At 35.1% G+C, this 17,472-nt stretch overlaps 1 protein-coding gene and 1 long non-coding RNA gene across 3 annotated transcripts in view; one reads left to right on the top strand and one right to left on the bottom strand.

The window, feature by feature from the left end:
• The window catches only part of LOC147845618 (uncharacterized), a 349,241-nt gene extending 334,151 nt beyond the window's left edge, over window positions 1–15,090 (bottom strand). The window contains exon 1 of the long non-coding RNA XR_015480766.1: window positions 14,568–15,090. This is a non-coding gene — a long non-coding RNA (uncharacterized LOC147845618). The remainder of the gene's footprint in view (window positions 1–14,567) is intronic.
• Window positions 1–17,472, top strand: part of igf2bp1 (insulin-like growth factor 2 mRNA binding protein 1) — a 56,754-nt gene that overhangs the window by 1,334 nt on the left and 37,948 nt on the right. For both annotated transcript variants that reach the window (XM_087242797.1, NM_001076559.3), the window contains one exon: window positions 513–573. In XM_087242797.1, the coding sequence (XP_087098923.1) occupies window positions 513–573 (61 nt within the window). The remainder of the gene's footprint in view (window positions 1–512; window positions 574–17,472) is intronic.

Genomic DNA, 17,472 nt, shown 5'->3' with positions numbered 1-17,472 from the left:
CGAAGGTCGCCATGCCGATAAGGATTCAGTTAAAACTATCCACCACATGAAGTCACGGTCAAGATTAATTCATCTTCAGCTGTTCGTTTTATGGCTATATCCCCCATACTTCTCAAATAAACACGAACAAACAATACACATATGGCTTCTGTCATACAGTTGACGTAAATAGCTTGTGTGGTGCTGAGCAGTGAACCCTAAACGCTTCCTAAAAATTTTATCATTTAATTAATGGCCTTCTGAAATTTAGTAGTTGAAATACTTTTTATTAACACCCACCCTTCGCGAATCCACAGCCCAAAAGCTCGTTTAGGCTATTTGCTAATTAGTTTATGCTGAAAAAATAGTGTTTTCGTGACTAATTGGAGCATATCAAGCTAAACCTATTGAGGTGCACGTTTAATCCATGAATGCATTTTAAGATTTAAAATGGACTTAGATTATGGGGGCCACTTAAGTGTGTGGGCTATTTTGTAAGGGTATTAAAAATATAATTTATCTCCTTTTTCCAGGTAAAGTGGAACTTCACGGCAAACGCATTGAGGTCGAACATTCTGTCCCTAAGAAGCAGAGGTATTTGCTTTCTCTTGAATAGTTCAACAATTGTTTGCTTACTGTGCATAAAAGCTGAATTTGTATATGTCGTGGCGGTGGTACAAATATGTGTTCTGTGCCACCAGGATCTCTCCGTGTGCTTAAATTGTGGATTTGTTTAGGTTGAAACAGTTGTGTTGCTACTTTTATGAGTCCTGCTCCGTAAATACGAATATTCTTTGTTTCTTTCCACGTGATGGATGTCATAGTGCTTGTGCTTGGATGTTCAAGAGGTATATGATTGTAGCAGTTCACCACGTGTTGTTACATTCATAGTTACTACAGCGCTATATAGCACTCCTCTCCTACGTTAGGCATATGCTTGCATTTTTGTCAATCGTACAACGACGCTAGTCGTGTCATTTTAATCACTTGTTCCCTGTTGATTAGGCCTTGGCCTACTGCAAGGCCTGGGCCTCGGTGCTTGGCTCGTTTAAACAGCTCATGCAACACAGATTTAGTTTTCTAGACCGCTGTGGTTTTGAAAGCTGCTTTTACGTGGGAATATCATTGCTGTTCGTTTATTTGTGCTGATATTAAAGCGTAAACTAAAGCCAACGGCGCTTCAGGTCAGGACTGGAAAAAAACAAAGCGTAGCAAATATATACACACACAGACACGTATATATGACTGTTTCTGCAGTTTTGAAGATTTAATGTTTAAATGGGCGTTTAGGCGCATTTCTGACGACAATTAGGACATATGAGTGCATTTAAATGTCGCAGAGTATAAGTTTGGCTGTTTAATATTAAATTTTTCTTCAAAAATGCATTCATTTGTGCTCTGGGAGTTTGCATATAGCGCTAAAGACTGGAACAAAAAGGGTCTCCCCCTTCGTCCCCACCCATCTCAACTACTTACTACTTGTTACCTTTTTACACCCTGAACGCATTTTCTCGCAAGTATTTGATCTACACCTGTGAACCTCCTGGCGTGTAATGTTTTAAAACTTAACATAATGTGAAGATTCTTTATAATGAAACGATATACTTTATACATTTTAATTTAAAACCTGTGTTAAGGACACAGTTTCTGATTTTTCCATTATTATAAGCCACCGCTTTGTTACCAGTAAAAAATGGGTGTTATTTGTGTAGCCTACGTCTGGTTTACGCGCTTTAGCCATAAATCTGTCCTTATAAAGAAAACGTATGCTTTGTGTACTATATGCGCTCGCTCACTTATGTATGTATGACTATATATATATATATATATATATATATATATATATATATATATATATATATATATATATATATATAATGTGCTTTTGAAATGAATATGCTGATAGAGAGATAAAGTTTATTTAATGTATATGCTATAGTCTATGATTTAAATAGACCTTGATGGATTACGTTGTGTGATTAGTGTTGGGAGGCCAGTGTTACACTCATAGAATGACACGTGGTCGCCATCAGTGTGAAGAGTAACCAACGTCAGCAATTGAGAAAATGGCGTACAATGTAGCCCTCTGTCGAAGGCTCCATTTGAAAGCACTCTGGCATTAACATGAATGGGTGCAAATACATATTTACACATTCAATTGATGCCGCCATGTAAACAGTGTACTAATCCGCGAACTAATCCTCAGTTTAATTGCAAGGTGAGGTATTTTATATAAAAAGTACATTTTGCTCGTAATCTGACTTGTTTTGCTGTTTAATGTTTACACGTAAGAGACTTTTTTTCCTCTACGTGTGTGCGTATGATGATCAGTATAGTGTGACGCTCTGTGTCCTTATGAGTTAAAAATTCCAAGTAACCTTACTTTAATCATACAAAACGCAAACACACTTATAAATGTATAATAATTGTTAATTAGAATGGAACTGTTACACGTCGCCATTTTGTTACACATCTTTTTGTGGTGCTGGCCTGTTAGATGTATGCATTTAAAAATGCATTTTGTCCCATGCTTATGTGTTTGTGGGATTATTAGATTTGGTTAGTTAATTTTTTTTGTGTGTGTATGAAGACGTTCTCATTTGCTACAAGTTTCATTTGTTGGTCAGTGTGAATGCAGAATGAGAAACATGAATTGGGGTGGGGTGGGTTGACAGAGCAGCTCCCTTCCTATCGTGCACACCCCTTGTGTTCAGTAACATGAAGTCTGTCTTATGCAAGTAAATTCAGAAATGTATTTATGCTGAAAGCATCTTATTTGTTGAAAATAAATAAATAAAAATAATTATCAAGGCTTCCAGTAGCTGATTTCCCCGAGCATTTTATTTGGTTGCTCAAAGTTAGATGCAGGTAAGATAATTACACATATTAAACTTCAGTTTTACCAAGAAAGACTACAGTTCATAGAGGATCTAGTGAGTAAGCCATAATGTTTTGTGCATAGAGCTGTGTGGGCGGCTCCATGTCTCACGCCTAGAGTTTCTCCCTGCTTTATGTAATGTTGCACTGGTGTGACGGGGCCATTTATAGTGTCTTGATGGGCCACTTTTGAAGTTCTTGGGCACAAGAGATTCAGAGACAAGGGGAAGAGCCACACCTTTATGACAATACCGGGTGTAAAAAGTGTAACAATGGCCCTTCCCCCTTCTTCCAGATGCTACTCTGCACACTCTCTTCCCCTTGTAAGCACCTTCCATGATCCAGAAAGCAACATGCTTTTATTTTTGCTTCTCCTGCAAAATATTCAGATTATCAGATCAGCGATGGCATATTCTTTGTGTACTAAACAATATAGCAGGGACGTAGTGCAGGAGGCCATTGGGGTGCAGTTTTATATAAAAGCAGTATAGAATTGAGCTGAATTTTTTTTCACAAGCTGTCATTAAGACATACTTTATCAAACTTAAAGTAGAGTAACAGTGATAAGGTGAATCATTTCCATAAGAGCAATCTATATGTGTTCATTTCCCATCATTCATATTAAGATATAATGTGAAAGTTGTAGAATGGTAACTATCTTCAGGTTTATTGATACTGAAGGATAGGAAAGACCTGTTGATTGATGTTCATGCAATATTAGTAGGCTCTCCATCTTGAGATGTTTTTGTCTCTTCATATTCCACATTACAACCATTCACTTAGACTGTCTTGACTTTTCCTCCAAATATTGAAGAAAGCAAGAGATCCTCATTTACCACGACCCATGCTTCCTGTGATTAAATTAAGGCAAAATAACTTTTTCAAGACAACAAATGGATTGTCAGATGTCTTGCAATTAAAGCGTGCTGGAAATAGCCTGTTTTATGTGGTTGGTTTTTTCAAGATACAAAGCAGTGCTGCTCGTATCCAACAAATATCTTTGGTTGCTTTGACTGGAATAAAAATCCTACAGTAGGAAGGATACAGCAGGTCTTCTCTCTTTGAAATAACAGCAGTTTTGTATAAGTAAAAATAGATGCATTTAAAGACGCTACATCTCACCAGACATTTGCAAACTGGATACAGCGAGACTGCAATGAAAAAAACAGCTTGGGCTTTGAATGCAATCACAGCGTTTCACTGGGTAAATAAACGAGCGTGTTGCGATTGCATGCTCAGGCTGACTGAAGCTACACTTGCTCTGTCCTCTTTCTCACTGGCTCCCTCCCTCCTTTTCTCTCTGTCCTTTTCTTTCCATCCCTGCTTGTGATCGTAGTACTACAGAAGGCAGGGGGGAGGGGTTTTTACGGAGAAGGAGGTGCGACCAATCGGCGGCCAGGAACACCTGTGTGCAGTTTCTCAGAAGCCGTTGACGGTGCTGCACGCGAGGCAACCTCGTTCTCATTCTTCCTCACTCTCTCTCCCAGCAGCATGCTTGCCTGCGTGCTGTTTTTTCCCCTTTTCTTTCTCTTGCTTGCACTTTTGCTCTGTCTGTGTCTTTCTTTTGCTCTTTTCCTCCCTTTGTCCTTCGGTATTGCATATGCTGTCTGTCTTTCTGCTGCAAGACATGCATTTTTTTATTGGTTCCCAGATTTGCAGGGTAGCAGAGCATGCATGCAGGCAGTTTGGTCATATGACATGACGTCCTGCTCGTAGGGCTTGCCTGTGCAGGAAGGAGGAGGAGAGGAGGAAAGAAGAGAGGAGATAAGAGGAGAGAAGGGGGGTGGGGATTGAGGAGGGAATGCACAGCAGCACTTCCTTGTGGGCTTCCCTTTTTCTGCCATTACAGAGAGCGGTTCTCTCAAAAAAGACGCTTTTTTGAAAAGGGAGCACGAGAGCTGTAAAACAAGGGGACAAAGGCAAAAATGCTCCTGGCACGAAGACATGCTGAAAATGTGAAGGATAAGTGTGTGCTGCCCCTTTAAGAGCGCCCCTCCCATTTTAACCCCTTACCAATGTGTTGTCTTCTCTCCCCCTTTCTCTATTTTGAACCATCTGTGCTGTTTTTTTTTTTTTTTTTTTTTTTAATTGAAAAGGAGCAAAGGTCCGTTCACTTCTTATTTTGGGGTATTTAATATATTAAGCACATTTACACCCAAGGGCTTTTTAGTCAAAAATGAGCTAAAGGGGTTTAAATAAGTGACAAAAAATGTGTTTATACATGAACTGACTTCTCTTAATAAGCATTTGTAATAAGTATAGCTTCTGTTTTAAAAGAGGATTTGGATTGTGTTGCTAAGGTGGAAAGTGGCGTTTAAGAAATAAGTTTTCTTCACTATCCACTTAAAGCATTTTTGAGATGAGGCTTCAGCAATTTTCTTTTAAAGATTATTTATATATAACCACAGTCTTGCTGTCACAAGGCAGTGTGAACAGGTGGATGGGACTTGGCTTAACGTTCATTGGTTGCTGCCATTTTGGCAGCATGGCTGTCCAAGTTGCTGTGGGATGGGTTTCAGGTTCTTGTCTGGTTCAAGTTAATTCATTTTTTACAGCATCTATAAAATCTAATAATAATAATAATTTTAGAAAAGATTAGGTAGATTTGCATTTTTAAATTGAAGACACTGGGAAAAAACTCTGGTAGGCTCTAAATAATTAATAATTGATGATAATTCCTAATTGTTTATTATTATTATTATTATTATTAGTAGTAGTAGTAGTAGTAGTAGTAGTAGTAGTAGTAGTAGTAGTGGTAGTAGTGGTGAGTTTTTGGAAAGGGATCACTTTAACTCTGGACTAAAGATGTAAGTTGAGTGTGTCTTTGGCACAGTTGAAGGGGATAAATATTGCTGTTTAATTTCTCCAAATAAGTCATTTTAAAGTGCATTGTGCCTGCTTTGAAGGATTTGGATTGCATTTCTTGTTAACTTTAAAGTTAGATTTTTTTTTCAATGCTTTGAAAAAACAATTTCTTTCCCTAAATGATTCCAAAATTTCTACTTATCATTGTGCTGGATAGGAAGTACTTGGAATTTTCTTTTTCTGTCTATTTTTTGGAAAAGGGTCAGTGTCCTTTTACTTAAATATTGAACAAAAAAAAAACACACAATTTATGATCACAAACATGCCTAATGATTAGTTTGCTTGAATTGCATTGTAAACAGTTTTGTTGTTGTTGTTGGTTGACTTTCATGTGATCAAGCACCTGCTTTAGTTTTTTTTATTTTATTTATTTTTTTATAATGTAACTCAAAAGTTTTATTTATTTGAATCTTTCTATATTTTACCTAAATGTGAGTTGAAACGAGCAGTTTTTGTAAGGGCATTTGTCTATAATAGAGATGTTTCTCCCAATAAAAAACGTTTATTTTGTAGCAACTGTTTAGAGCGAGGATTTGTATTAATAGAGTTGGGAAGATCTGGGTTTTTTTGTTCACTCAAAGGTCAAGCAACAGGTCATTTTGGAGCTAATTTATAAATGTAATTTGTAAATATTACATTTATTTTTCATCTATAGTATGAAAGATCACTGTGCACTTGACCTGTTGACTTACAGTTTATGAAATACATTTAATATTATATTATGAAAATAAATATTTATTAAATAATTTGTTATTTTAGGGATTAGTTTTAGTGTTTAGATGAATTCAGCATTGTGACTATTTTTACTTGATTGTGGCATTAGCTATATGTGTGTGTGTGTGTGTGTGTTTTTGTTTTGCTTTTTTTTGGTGCGTGTGTGGGAGAGATGTGAGACAAGGGGTGTTTCCCAAGGGGAAAAAAGTTCATGGTGGTTTATCCCTCTGAAGTATGGGCCCCCTGTTTGGCCCATCCTCCTCCCCAAATGACTCTTTATTTTTCTGTTGAACCGGCCGCTCTAAAGCCATCACCATCATAAACACTGGCGTAGGGGGTGCCCCATGAACCTAAATTCTTTACATTTTTCTTAGTATTTTTTTCTCCCTTTACCCTAAAATGGACCACTGAACATGTATTAAGATCCTGGGTCATAGTACATGTGATGTTGACACAAACATCCTGATTAATATTCATTCAAGCTCTCATTGCATATTTAAATGTATGCTTGTTTAAGAGCGAAATAAATGAAGTATGCTCTAAATTGGTTTTGTTGCACTGTAAATAATGAAGCTGTTTTGCACATTGTTCTTCCCCAGGGTGTGTGTGTGTGTGTGTGTGTGTGTGTGTGTGTGTGTGTGTGTGTGTGTGTGTGTGTGTGTGTGTGTGTGTGTGTGTGTGTGTGTGTGTGTGTGTGCGCGTGCGTGTGCGCGCGTGTGCTGCTGGCTTATATTACTGCACTATTTGTGCTGCTGGGTCTGCTTTGGTAAAACAAACCCATGCACAACAAGCAATTAAAATGTTGATTATAATTCTACATGCCTGTTGTAGATTGACCATTTCTATACATTTGCATCATTAGTGTAAACCCAAAATTGCTGAAAGATACCGACTAACTAGTTGTTGGGTTTCCACTCACGTTTTATTAAGCAAAATGTTTTCAGTACTTCTTTTTTTGTTATATTGTTGCAATCAAAATCTCTTTTAATTGACTCTGTTATTCCTCTTCTGCTTTACTGCAATTATGTGAAACTATTAATAAACAAAGCAATCCTATTTCGCTTATTTTTTCTTTTCTCCTGCTGTGACTCAAGCATGGTCATATGTTTATTGTAGCATTTCTTTGGATTTGGGTTGTAAACGAAGTAAACTGGTCATCATCATAAGAAGGGAAAAACTTTTGCTTGTAGAATTTCTTTCTTGTGATGTCTCATACAGCTTTAAGGTCGTTTTCCAGTTCTAGATTTTTTTTTTTCCTCTAGTATTTGTAAAATGTTCTATTACTACACCAAACAAACGATTTGTTATTTGCACCTACAAATATTGCTAACTTAAATTGATATCAATTTAGGTTACATTTGTTTTTGCACATTGCAACAAATTAGAAGCGGAAATTATTTAATAGCTCATTCTCACGCTCTCTCTTTCTACCACATTAATAATTCAAAATCCCAGAAAATTTAAAAATGAGGATATGAGTCGAGTTCTACAGAATCACATTACTATGTATTAATCATCACAAGAATGTTAGACCACATATTGGAACAGGAAGAAAAAAGCTGCTTATTTTCTCTTTAGCAAGAATTTTTCTGATTCTGTATGTTTAAGTATTGTATGTTTATTTAATGCATGTACAAACATATATAGGCATATACTGTGAGTTTTAGAAAGCTGTTAGTTGGTACATCTATTAGTTTGATGCTAACCTACTATTGCTGTTCACACAAAAAGATTATCTTGTAAATAAGCTACGTTTTAAAGATGTCACTACTTGAATTCTTCTTCTTTTAAAAATGCCTGTTGTTCATCTTATTGTGAATGATTCATTTATACAATTGATTTTTAAATAAATATCATTACTGTATTTTCCATTGAAATGTCAGAGTTTTCTCTATATATTTGCTATAGTGTATTGGATAATAATAAATCAATTGACTTTGCTTTACAGTTTGCCCTGAAATTAACTTAACCAAATTGTACTAATTTTATTTATTTTTTTGTTTATTCAGTTTATAATGTTTAATCTGCTCTTCTAATTTCAAAGTTAACCATAACTTAACAGACCTCTTTGGTGATATGAAGAACAACTCATTGGTCAGAGTCTATTCAATACCCAAAAGCAAAACAAACTTTCTTTTTTTTTTTTTTTTAAATAAGCCATTTATGTATGTCACAAAATGCACAGAAACTGCCTCTTCCTGTGCTTCCAGTTTGTTTGCACTAAGCAGGAATTGGTCAAATCTCTACTATACATTTTGGTTTTATTTAAATGTGTTTTTTTGCACAGTCCATAAGGTTCATTCTGCACTCCTAATATTAAATCTAATTTATGGATTTGCCCATGAAACAACAGACTACGCTGGTGACTTATGTTGAACTTTCCTAATCATTTAAAGTTTTTATCAAAATCCAGTGAACAGCCAGTGCACAACCTCACTTGATTTGCAATAAGTTATTTCACTTATGTATGTACATCACAATTTTTTTTTCAGTTTGTTTGCCCTGGTGGAATTGAACAAATCTGTAGTTTTAAAATATTTGTTAGCAGATATTCTAACTTCATAAGGGAAAATCTTTGAATTTACAAAATTTTGCTAAACTTCTTACTTTTGTTATTGAACTTCTGAAATGTGATTTTTTTTTTTGAATATTCAATCAATAATCAATAAATAGCCATCCTACTTTTTCAAAAAAACCTTTTAAATGTCACAATACACAAGAAAAGAATACTCTTGTACTCTTGATGTTCTGTGTATTTGCATTAAGATTATTTAGCTCAAACTGCAATTTTAAGTTAATTCCTACTTTGATGTTAATAGTTTACTAAATTGCAACATTTTCACACTCCATAGCATTCAATTTGCGCTTCTCCATTAGCTTAGGAAGAGTTACTGTCTCAGCAAACATTTGTTATTGATATGCACATAGACTTTTTTAAATTAAGGGCTGTTAGCAGTTTAGCAGTCAGTAAAAACAAGCAGAGATTTGCAGTTGTTTAATTTTGCTGTTGATCATAACTTATCACATGAAAGTGACAGAGCATCTACACGTCTTGTTCACGTCTACCCTTCGCAAGGCCACAGAAATCAGTTCTTCTCTTTCTCTATCCCTCCTTCTTCCCCCTCCCTCTCTTCTTCGCAATTCCCTCCTTACGAGTCGAAATCACTTAAAATGGAGTCTCTAGATCACATGGCCTCAAAACAGGCATGTGCTGGTATGGTCATGCTATCCCCCTTCACACACACACATACACGTTTAAAAGCATGGAGGGGGAGGGGCTGCCAACACCCCCTTCAGACCTACATGGAGTCATACCTTCCTTCTAATACAGAATCATGCAGGGTTGAGCATAGGCCTTTCGTTTGCGGAGGAGGATATGCGTGTGTGTGTGTGTGTGTGTGTGTGTGTGTGTGTGTGTGTGTGTGTGTGTTATATATATATATATATATATATATATATATATATATATATATATATATATATATATATATATATATATATATATGCCCTTAATGATTTCAGTCAAAGGCTGCATTTTTTTTAGGTTAATATAAAGAGTAAAATGAAATGGAGTTGACCAGGAGTTCATCGAAATGGCACAAAATAAATTAAATTAAAAGAAGTGTTCACTTGGTTGTGCTTGTATGGTTAAGGATATTATACGCTGTTTTGTTTTTAACTTAGCAAAGCAAAACATGGCAATTTATGTCTACTTTATGTTTTGGGTAATTTGTGTAATGGATGATTTGTATGTTTCCACCAAAATAAAATAATTGTTGTCTTGGGAAATAAGGTTTTACAAAATAACAAGTTCTACTAAAATGGTAACCCCTTAAACAAGTGGTTTTATTACATAAAAAAATTATTAATTAATAAATAAAGTGGTGCCCAATATTTTTGTATTTAAAACCTCTGAGCAAAAATACTTAAATCAACAGACAAAATAAATAAATTGTCAGATTTTGTAATTTTCTTTTGCACTGACTATAAAAAGTTTAAAATAAAAATAATAAAAACAATGACAAACATAAAATAATTAGATTGGGTTCAACTATTTCTTAAGCATTAGCATACTACGGTGCATACAGCTAAGAAATTGTTAAAAAAATATGGTGTTTGTTTTTTAGCTTATTGTTTGGACAATTAGTTTTTTTTTTTTTTTTTGGACTGCTAATCACTTTCAATTATTTTTTTAATCTATTGGTTGGAAAACATTTCTATCCTACACCAAATAAATGTTTATGAATGTTTTTTAATTGTTATTAATAGTTGTAAGTACATGACAAAGGAAGAGAGAGAGATAGTAAAGAAGAGAAATGTCAGCAGTTGCTTCCACTCAGCTTTACTTTTCGAGTTGGGTGATTTGGAGAGAGAGAGAGAGAGATTTGACACTGACGTCACTTAGCTGGGAAGGTCCTTCATTTTAACAAAAGACAAGTCTGACTTTGAAAGAAAGATTTGCTGGATCCTTCTATATATTTTTTTTTATGTTTAGTAATTTGTACACGTGATTTGTATGGAAAGAAGGAAAAACAATTTTGTTGTAAATTAGTTTACAGAAATATTGTTACATTCTATTTAGTGCAAAATTGTTGTTCTGGGTCCTTCTGTTTTGCTTAAAAATTAACTTCAGTTTAATAAAGTTGTGCAGCTTCTGTTTGTGTAAACAAAAGACGGATCAATTGAAATGCAATTTACAGTTACAACATCTAAGTTTATGTAGTGAAAATCATTATTTTCTTTTTATCATCTCGAAATGACATTTTTTTTGGCCATCTTAAAACAGTTGTGTATGTAGCTATTGTTTGTGCAAAATTATTGCAAGTATTGTAAATAGGATTTATGAAAACTCTATGAACAATTGTAATGTTAAGACAAAAGTACTTTATTGATTTTAATCAAATAAAATTATTTTATTCCAATTTAGCTGGTATGTTTAATTGGTGTTTGCTTGAGTTTATTTGTTAATGTACTTGTTTTAATTAGTTTGTTATATGGATTTAAATTAAAACCAAAAATGGTGATACCATTGTAGCATGACATTTTAAGTGAATTTCTGCATTCAAACGTTTTAACAATGCATCTGATTAAATAGTTATGAACAAAAATTTAATGAATGAAACGTTTTAATTTGTTAAACAATGCTACATTTTATAGGTTAGATAAAATTGCAAAATAAATATACAACATTACAGGAACTTGAAAAAAGCAGCCTTTTGACAGATTACTCTCAAGACACAGTTTCTTTTAAGAAAGTTTTGTTCTTTTTAAATTGTATTTCATGATTAAATTTACAAGCCTTAAAGTATTAATAATAAAACATCTCTGTCTAGCAAGATCTGTTCAGGTTATCAAGATAGAAAGTATGATTTGTTTTTATTTTTTTCCTTTTCAACTTTACACTGCACTATTAAAGAGACATACAAAGCTTTAGGCATTGAAAAAGCATAATGTAATATTTTATATATGTTTTGGCGTTTATATGTGGCGATTGCTTTGTTTATGTCTGCGTATAAGCAGATTTTTCGTTCATTTTTATAATGCACGTTAAATATGATGGAAAAGAAAACTAGACACGTGACAGTGTGTTAATTTTTGTTTGACTGTAGTTTTACTTGTTATTTGTTGTTATTTGATTGTCGACAATGCGCAGGCCTTGGGGAATACATATATAAAATGTATGTACAGGATAATATCAGACTTCTTCACACACAGGACGTGTTCATTCACATTTGCAATCTTTTAGATGTGTAGACTTGTACTCCAGCGGGTCACTTTGTGCTTAAAATATGCACCTTTCATCTAAGTAAATATCAAATGACATTAGCTCGCAACATAGACATTCAGAGTATCGAATTATTAATTAATTATTTACAATCCGACATAAACTAATGTGCACGATCACTTCAGAATGAAACGAAATAATTTATCTGCAATGATTGCCGCTCTTTTATGGCGCGTTTTATGAGCAGAACATGATGGAATCTATTCGTTTGCTAATCTTTATGGCAGAGCGCGGTAAATCCATAGGCTGCTCCGATAACCCATAAGCTGCGCTCTTAAAGAGAACGGCACTGGAAGCGGTGCAAATCGTGACAAAATCGTTATTAGACCTTGCTGAGTCAGGTGCACTGCATTGTGCCACTTATAGCGTGGATGCTCGGTTCTGTATGAGACAGTTTCTGTTCCGTTACACACCCCCATTTCCTCGTGAACGTGCAGATCTGTTCTCCACCAACCCCCTCCGTTCCTCAGGGTGGGCGGTGCAGTGACGCCGCGCACCGCCTCTTTCACGGAGCTGTAGTACTCTCGAGTAGCCCGGTGACTTTATGAATGAAGGCAGGTCTCCCCCTCACTGCTGCCGAGGAGCTGGAGCCACAGCGCGGCGTGCGAGCAAGCGATCCAGCCCGTGAGATTCAGCTTCTGCTGCACTGCAGGCTGTGATGTAAAAGCAGATCCTCACACTTGACACCATTAATTCGATGTGGCTGAGATAAATGCAATTTAACGGGGAATATTGTTGCATGAAGTGTAATGTAATTAAGCATGCTGATTTTTTGCTGCATAACAGCGGAGAGAGTAGTGCAGTAAAAAGGCACTGTAATAAAGTTTTAAAACAACAGAATGGGAGTTGCACATGATTCCATTAAATAAACTACTTGTTTTAATGGGTATTTTTTTATTTGCATGCATTTGTGGAAAACCACTCGAACGAGCACGAAACACCATGCTATTTCCTGCTGATATGGATGGATATTCGGCGCCTATATGTTACCTATAGTTTTCTAGCACATTCTGCGCCTGCCCATGTGACAGATTCATTGTGGTAATTGGGCGTTGTCAGAGGGCTGAACGTACACTGGCCCACATGCTTGAGACGAATCCAGGCCTATACTTCTTCACTGTAAACTAGAATTTCCTGCTGGTTTTGAAGTTTGACGAGATAATGAAATTATGAGTGTTGTGCATCAAGTATAGGCAACCCATGTGCGCAGTGGATCATATAAAAGCGCGTTTTAAAACAACAAAAGACTCTGCTATAAAAGGCGGGTATACGCAATTAATTATATTGTTTTAACATGCTTTTATTGTGTGCTTAACGATTTACAGTATAATCAAAATCCATGAACAGTTTATAAACTTTATTTTTTGTGGGTATGGTTTAAAACCATAAATTCTCTTGAGAATTGCGTGACCAAATTCTAATGATGGTGTTTTTTTGTCAACGTTTTAATTTGGCTGAATTTAGTAAATGTGTATTTTATTTATTTTATATTTGACCACTTTTAAATGTGATTCTCACCATGCATGCCCTAATTATTATTTTTAAAGTCAAATAACTATAAAATGTAAGTTTCTCCGCCACTCCGAGTGAGCGCCTACGAATATGCGTGACAAAAAAACTCGTGTGATCATTTATAAAATTATGAACATTCGTTTTGTATTTTCTGAAATATAAATGCGTGTGTTTTGAGGCTGAATAAGTGTGTTTTTGGAGTGCAACCTACCATTTCGTTTTTTTCCTGAACTCTTGGCTCATGAAATGGCGAACATGCGAGGCAGGGGGAGGGTGGCATTACTTTATTCAGATTTATTATAGATGCTTACAGGTAAAATATTCAATACAAGTCGATTTTATGTCACTGGTTAGTTTAGAAAACTGATTAACGTACACAAGTCCTCCAGACATCTGTATTCACAGCTCATTGTGATGTTTGTCAAATTACGCCGCCTTGGTTTACCGTCAGTCTTCTTGATTTCTTCATAAATCGAGCGATTTTTTTATGTGAAATAACTTTGAGCGTGAATTTAACCGATGCATTAATTTTTTGCTCGTATTGTGTTCAGTTTGCGTCTCTTTACTCGATTTAGTCATGCTGTCCCATGTTCTAGCCTACTCGTGAGTCACAAAATGGAGGCGCACAAACGCTTCCATCTTCTCCACAGCAGAGCAAAGCGTGAACTTTGACCCAAACTTAGGGCATATCGCCTTTGTAAACTAAACGGATCCCAGAGTTGTCGCTATCTAGTTGTTTCTCACATACCACCCATAAAAGCAACTCCACCGGAGGGGGTAATGCTTATACATATGTATTTTTTGGAAAGACGCAAACACGCATGCAGCTTTTCACTTGAGTACCCTTCATCGGCTACACACGATTTACGTAAATATCGCACAAGCCTAATAGAGATTATCTGCTACATATTGTGCTCAACTTATAAAACATTTAAACAATGTGCCTTCTGTTATTACTTATGAATTATGATTTAGACAACACCTTTTTAGCCTATTTTAGTGCAGGATTATTTTTTATATTTTGATTTCTTAGTTTGTATATGAAGTGTGCCACAAATTTAACAAAATAATTTAATATTTGCTGTTTTATGTCCTGCAATCCCTTCCCCCCTTTTAACAGCACTGCCATACCTCAGCATAATCTACAGCCTCTTTGAAAAGTTCAATTGTTTGCTAGTAACCCCAGTCCCCTGCCCTACCCTGCCCTGTGGCTCTTTAAAGTCCTGACCAGAGCAATCCCCATCCACATAGGGGTCAAAGGTTGCGATGCAAGGTTGAGAACTACTTGCAGACAAAACTCTTTGTCGATGAGATGAAATTCTCTCTCTCTCTCTCTCTCTCTCTCTCTCTCTTTCTCCCCCCCATCCATTCCTGTGGCTTCCCTTCTCACTCAAATGGCCAAGGGAGCAAGAGAGAGAGCGAGAAAGAGGATGACGGATGAGAGGGAGGGGTGTTTCACATGATAATGCAGGAAAGACCTCAGGTTCTTTTCGTTTCACCCCCACCGGCTGCCGTTTTAGAAGCATTGCATTCCTCAGCTGAGCATGTCGCTCCCTGCACACTTTGACATGCTTAGAAATTTGCAGTCAAAAGCAAAGTGGGTACCCTGTGCAGTAGTCTATTTGATTTGACCTTCGTAAAAAAAAAAAGTAATGTGCTTGATTTGCTAAATGACACTGAACCTAAAAATCTCTTTGTTTTAAATAACTTGTAACTTTAAGATAGTTGTTTAAATAGTTGGTGCATAAATTTGTGCACAGCAGATAAGAATATTGTCTTGATTTTAAATATTTATTGCACAAAATCCACAACTGCAATTCTCAGATCTGACAAAGTTCAACAAAGCAAAATTAAAACAATATTCTTAGGCATCAGGCAAAAAACGGCATCAATTCACATAAATTGAGGGCAAAGTATACTGCTTGTTTAAAGTTTGGGTCTCTTACATTCGTTCAACAGTTCAGTATTGTTTGCGTCTGTGAAGGTTAGAACTTAACACTGTGCTTCTCAATTCTTTGACTTTATCAAATGCATTTTAGAAAGACACTTTACAGTCACTGGTCACTTTTACATGGGCTATGAAATATTTATTCAGATTTTTCTGCTTGCCAGATAGCATAAAAAATTAACTCTCTGTGCTCTACAGCGGTCTAACGCTTGTCTCAAATCGATGAAACACAATGCCAACTTCCTCTTCTGTTTGAATGCTTGAATGGCCAGAGATATATATTATGCATTTCAGTGTTTCTTTACATACATAAAATTTGTCCCATTTTAATTCAAACCTGTCAAACTGTCAAAATTTACAAATGACAGCAGTCAATTTAAATCATTGCAACAGTAGTTTATCCAAAATCATATGGTCTTAATCATATTTAAAACCAAGAACGTATACTTTGCTTCCAACCTTCAAACCACTAGGTTTTAGCAATTTGTCTGCAGGTTTTTAATCATTTTAAAATAATAATAACAGTGCTCAGCATAATTTGGGACACCCCATTTTGAAAATTAATATTTGTCACTTTCTCAGTGAATATAGTTTGACTGATTTATTTTAACTTCCCCATGATGACAGTAAGTAATATTTGACTAGATATTTTTCAAGACACTTCTATACAGCTTAAAGGGACATTTAAAGGCTTAACTAGGTTAACTAGGCAGGTTAGGGTAATTAGGCAAGTAATTGTATAATAATGGATTGTTCTGTAGACTATCGGGGGAAAATATAGCTTAAAGAGGCTTATAATTTTGTCCTTAAAATGGATTTTAAATAATTAAAAACTGCTTTTATTCTAGCCAAAATAAAACAAATAAATACATTTTCAGAAGAAAAAAATATTATCAGACATACTGTGAAAATGTCCTTATTCTATTAAACATCATTTGGGACATATTTAAAAAGAAAAAAAAATTCAAAGGGTGGCGAATAATTTTGACTTCAGCTGTATATGCTGAGCACTGTACATTTAGTGTAGTCATCCATGTGTGATGTGATGCATATGTCATATTAGGTGTGGTGTATTTTACACAGTGAAGTGTAATCAGTAATATTATATTTTCTGCAAAAGATTTGCATTTGCATTTCATATCCTTTTTGTAAGTATATAAAACTATAATTGGGAATACTATTTATTTAAATCTTCTGTTTTATCCATATATAAAACAGATAAAGTAATACATTTAATTAAAATTAATAAATTTGCATGATGCATTTTTTTTTACTTTATTCACATTGTTTCTGCTGTAGTAGCTGGAAATGCATCTGTTGCATAAAACATGCTTGATAAGTTGGTGGTTCATTCTGCTGTGGGGAACCCCTGATTAATAAAGGGACTAATCCAAAAAGAAAATGAATGAATGAATGAATGTTTCTGCTGCAGCTGTTCATTTATTCTGAATGAAATGGTTTTCATTTCTTTAACTACATATAACTACTTTAACAACATACATAACAACTGTTTAACTGTATTTTTTCATCCATCTTTTATGAATGATATTTAAACTAAATATTTAGATTAATTTTTTTCTGTTCATTAATTTGAGAATCAGCTATCGATGGGCTGGTACAAGATTCTGACAGTATGATAACCTTGCATAAAAATATCACAGTTTCACAGTTTTGTGATTACAGCTCTAAAATATGTTCTTTTTAAATGTCTGGGTAAAAAAAAACTACATTTTTTACCCTTTGAACACAATATATTTTATGTTATGAAGCATTTAAAGTATTTTGGAACAGT

This window comes from Danio rerio, chromosome 3 (assembly GCF_052040795.2).
Source record: "Danio rerio strain M-AB ecotype USA chromosome 3, GRCz13ab, whole genome shotgun sequence".
NCBI lineage: Eukaryota > Metazoa > Chordata > Actinopteri > Cypriniformes > Danionidae > Danio > Danio rerio.
The sequence above is the reverse complement of the archived record's forward strand: the minus strand, read 5'-3'. Positions and strand labels throughout refer to the sequence as shown.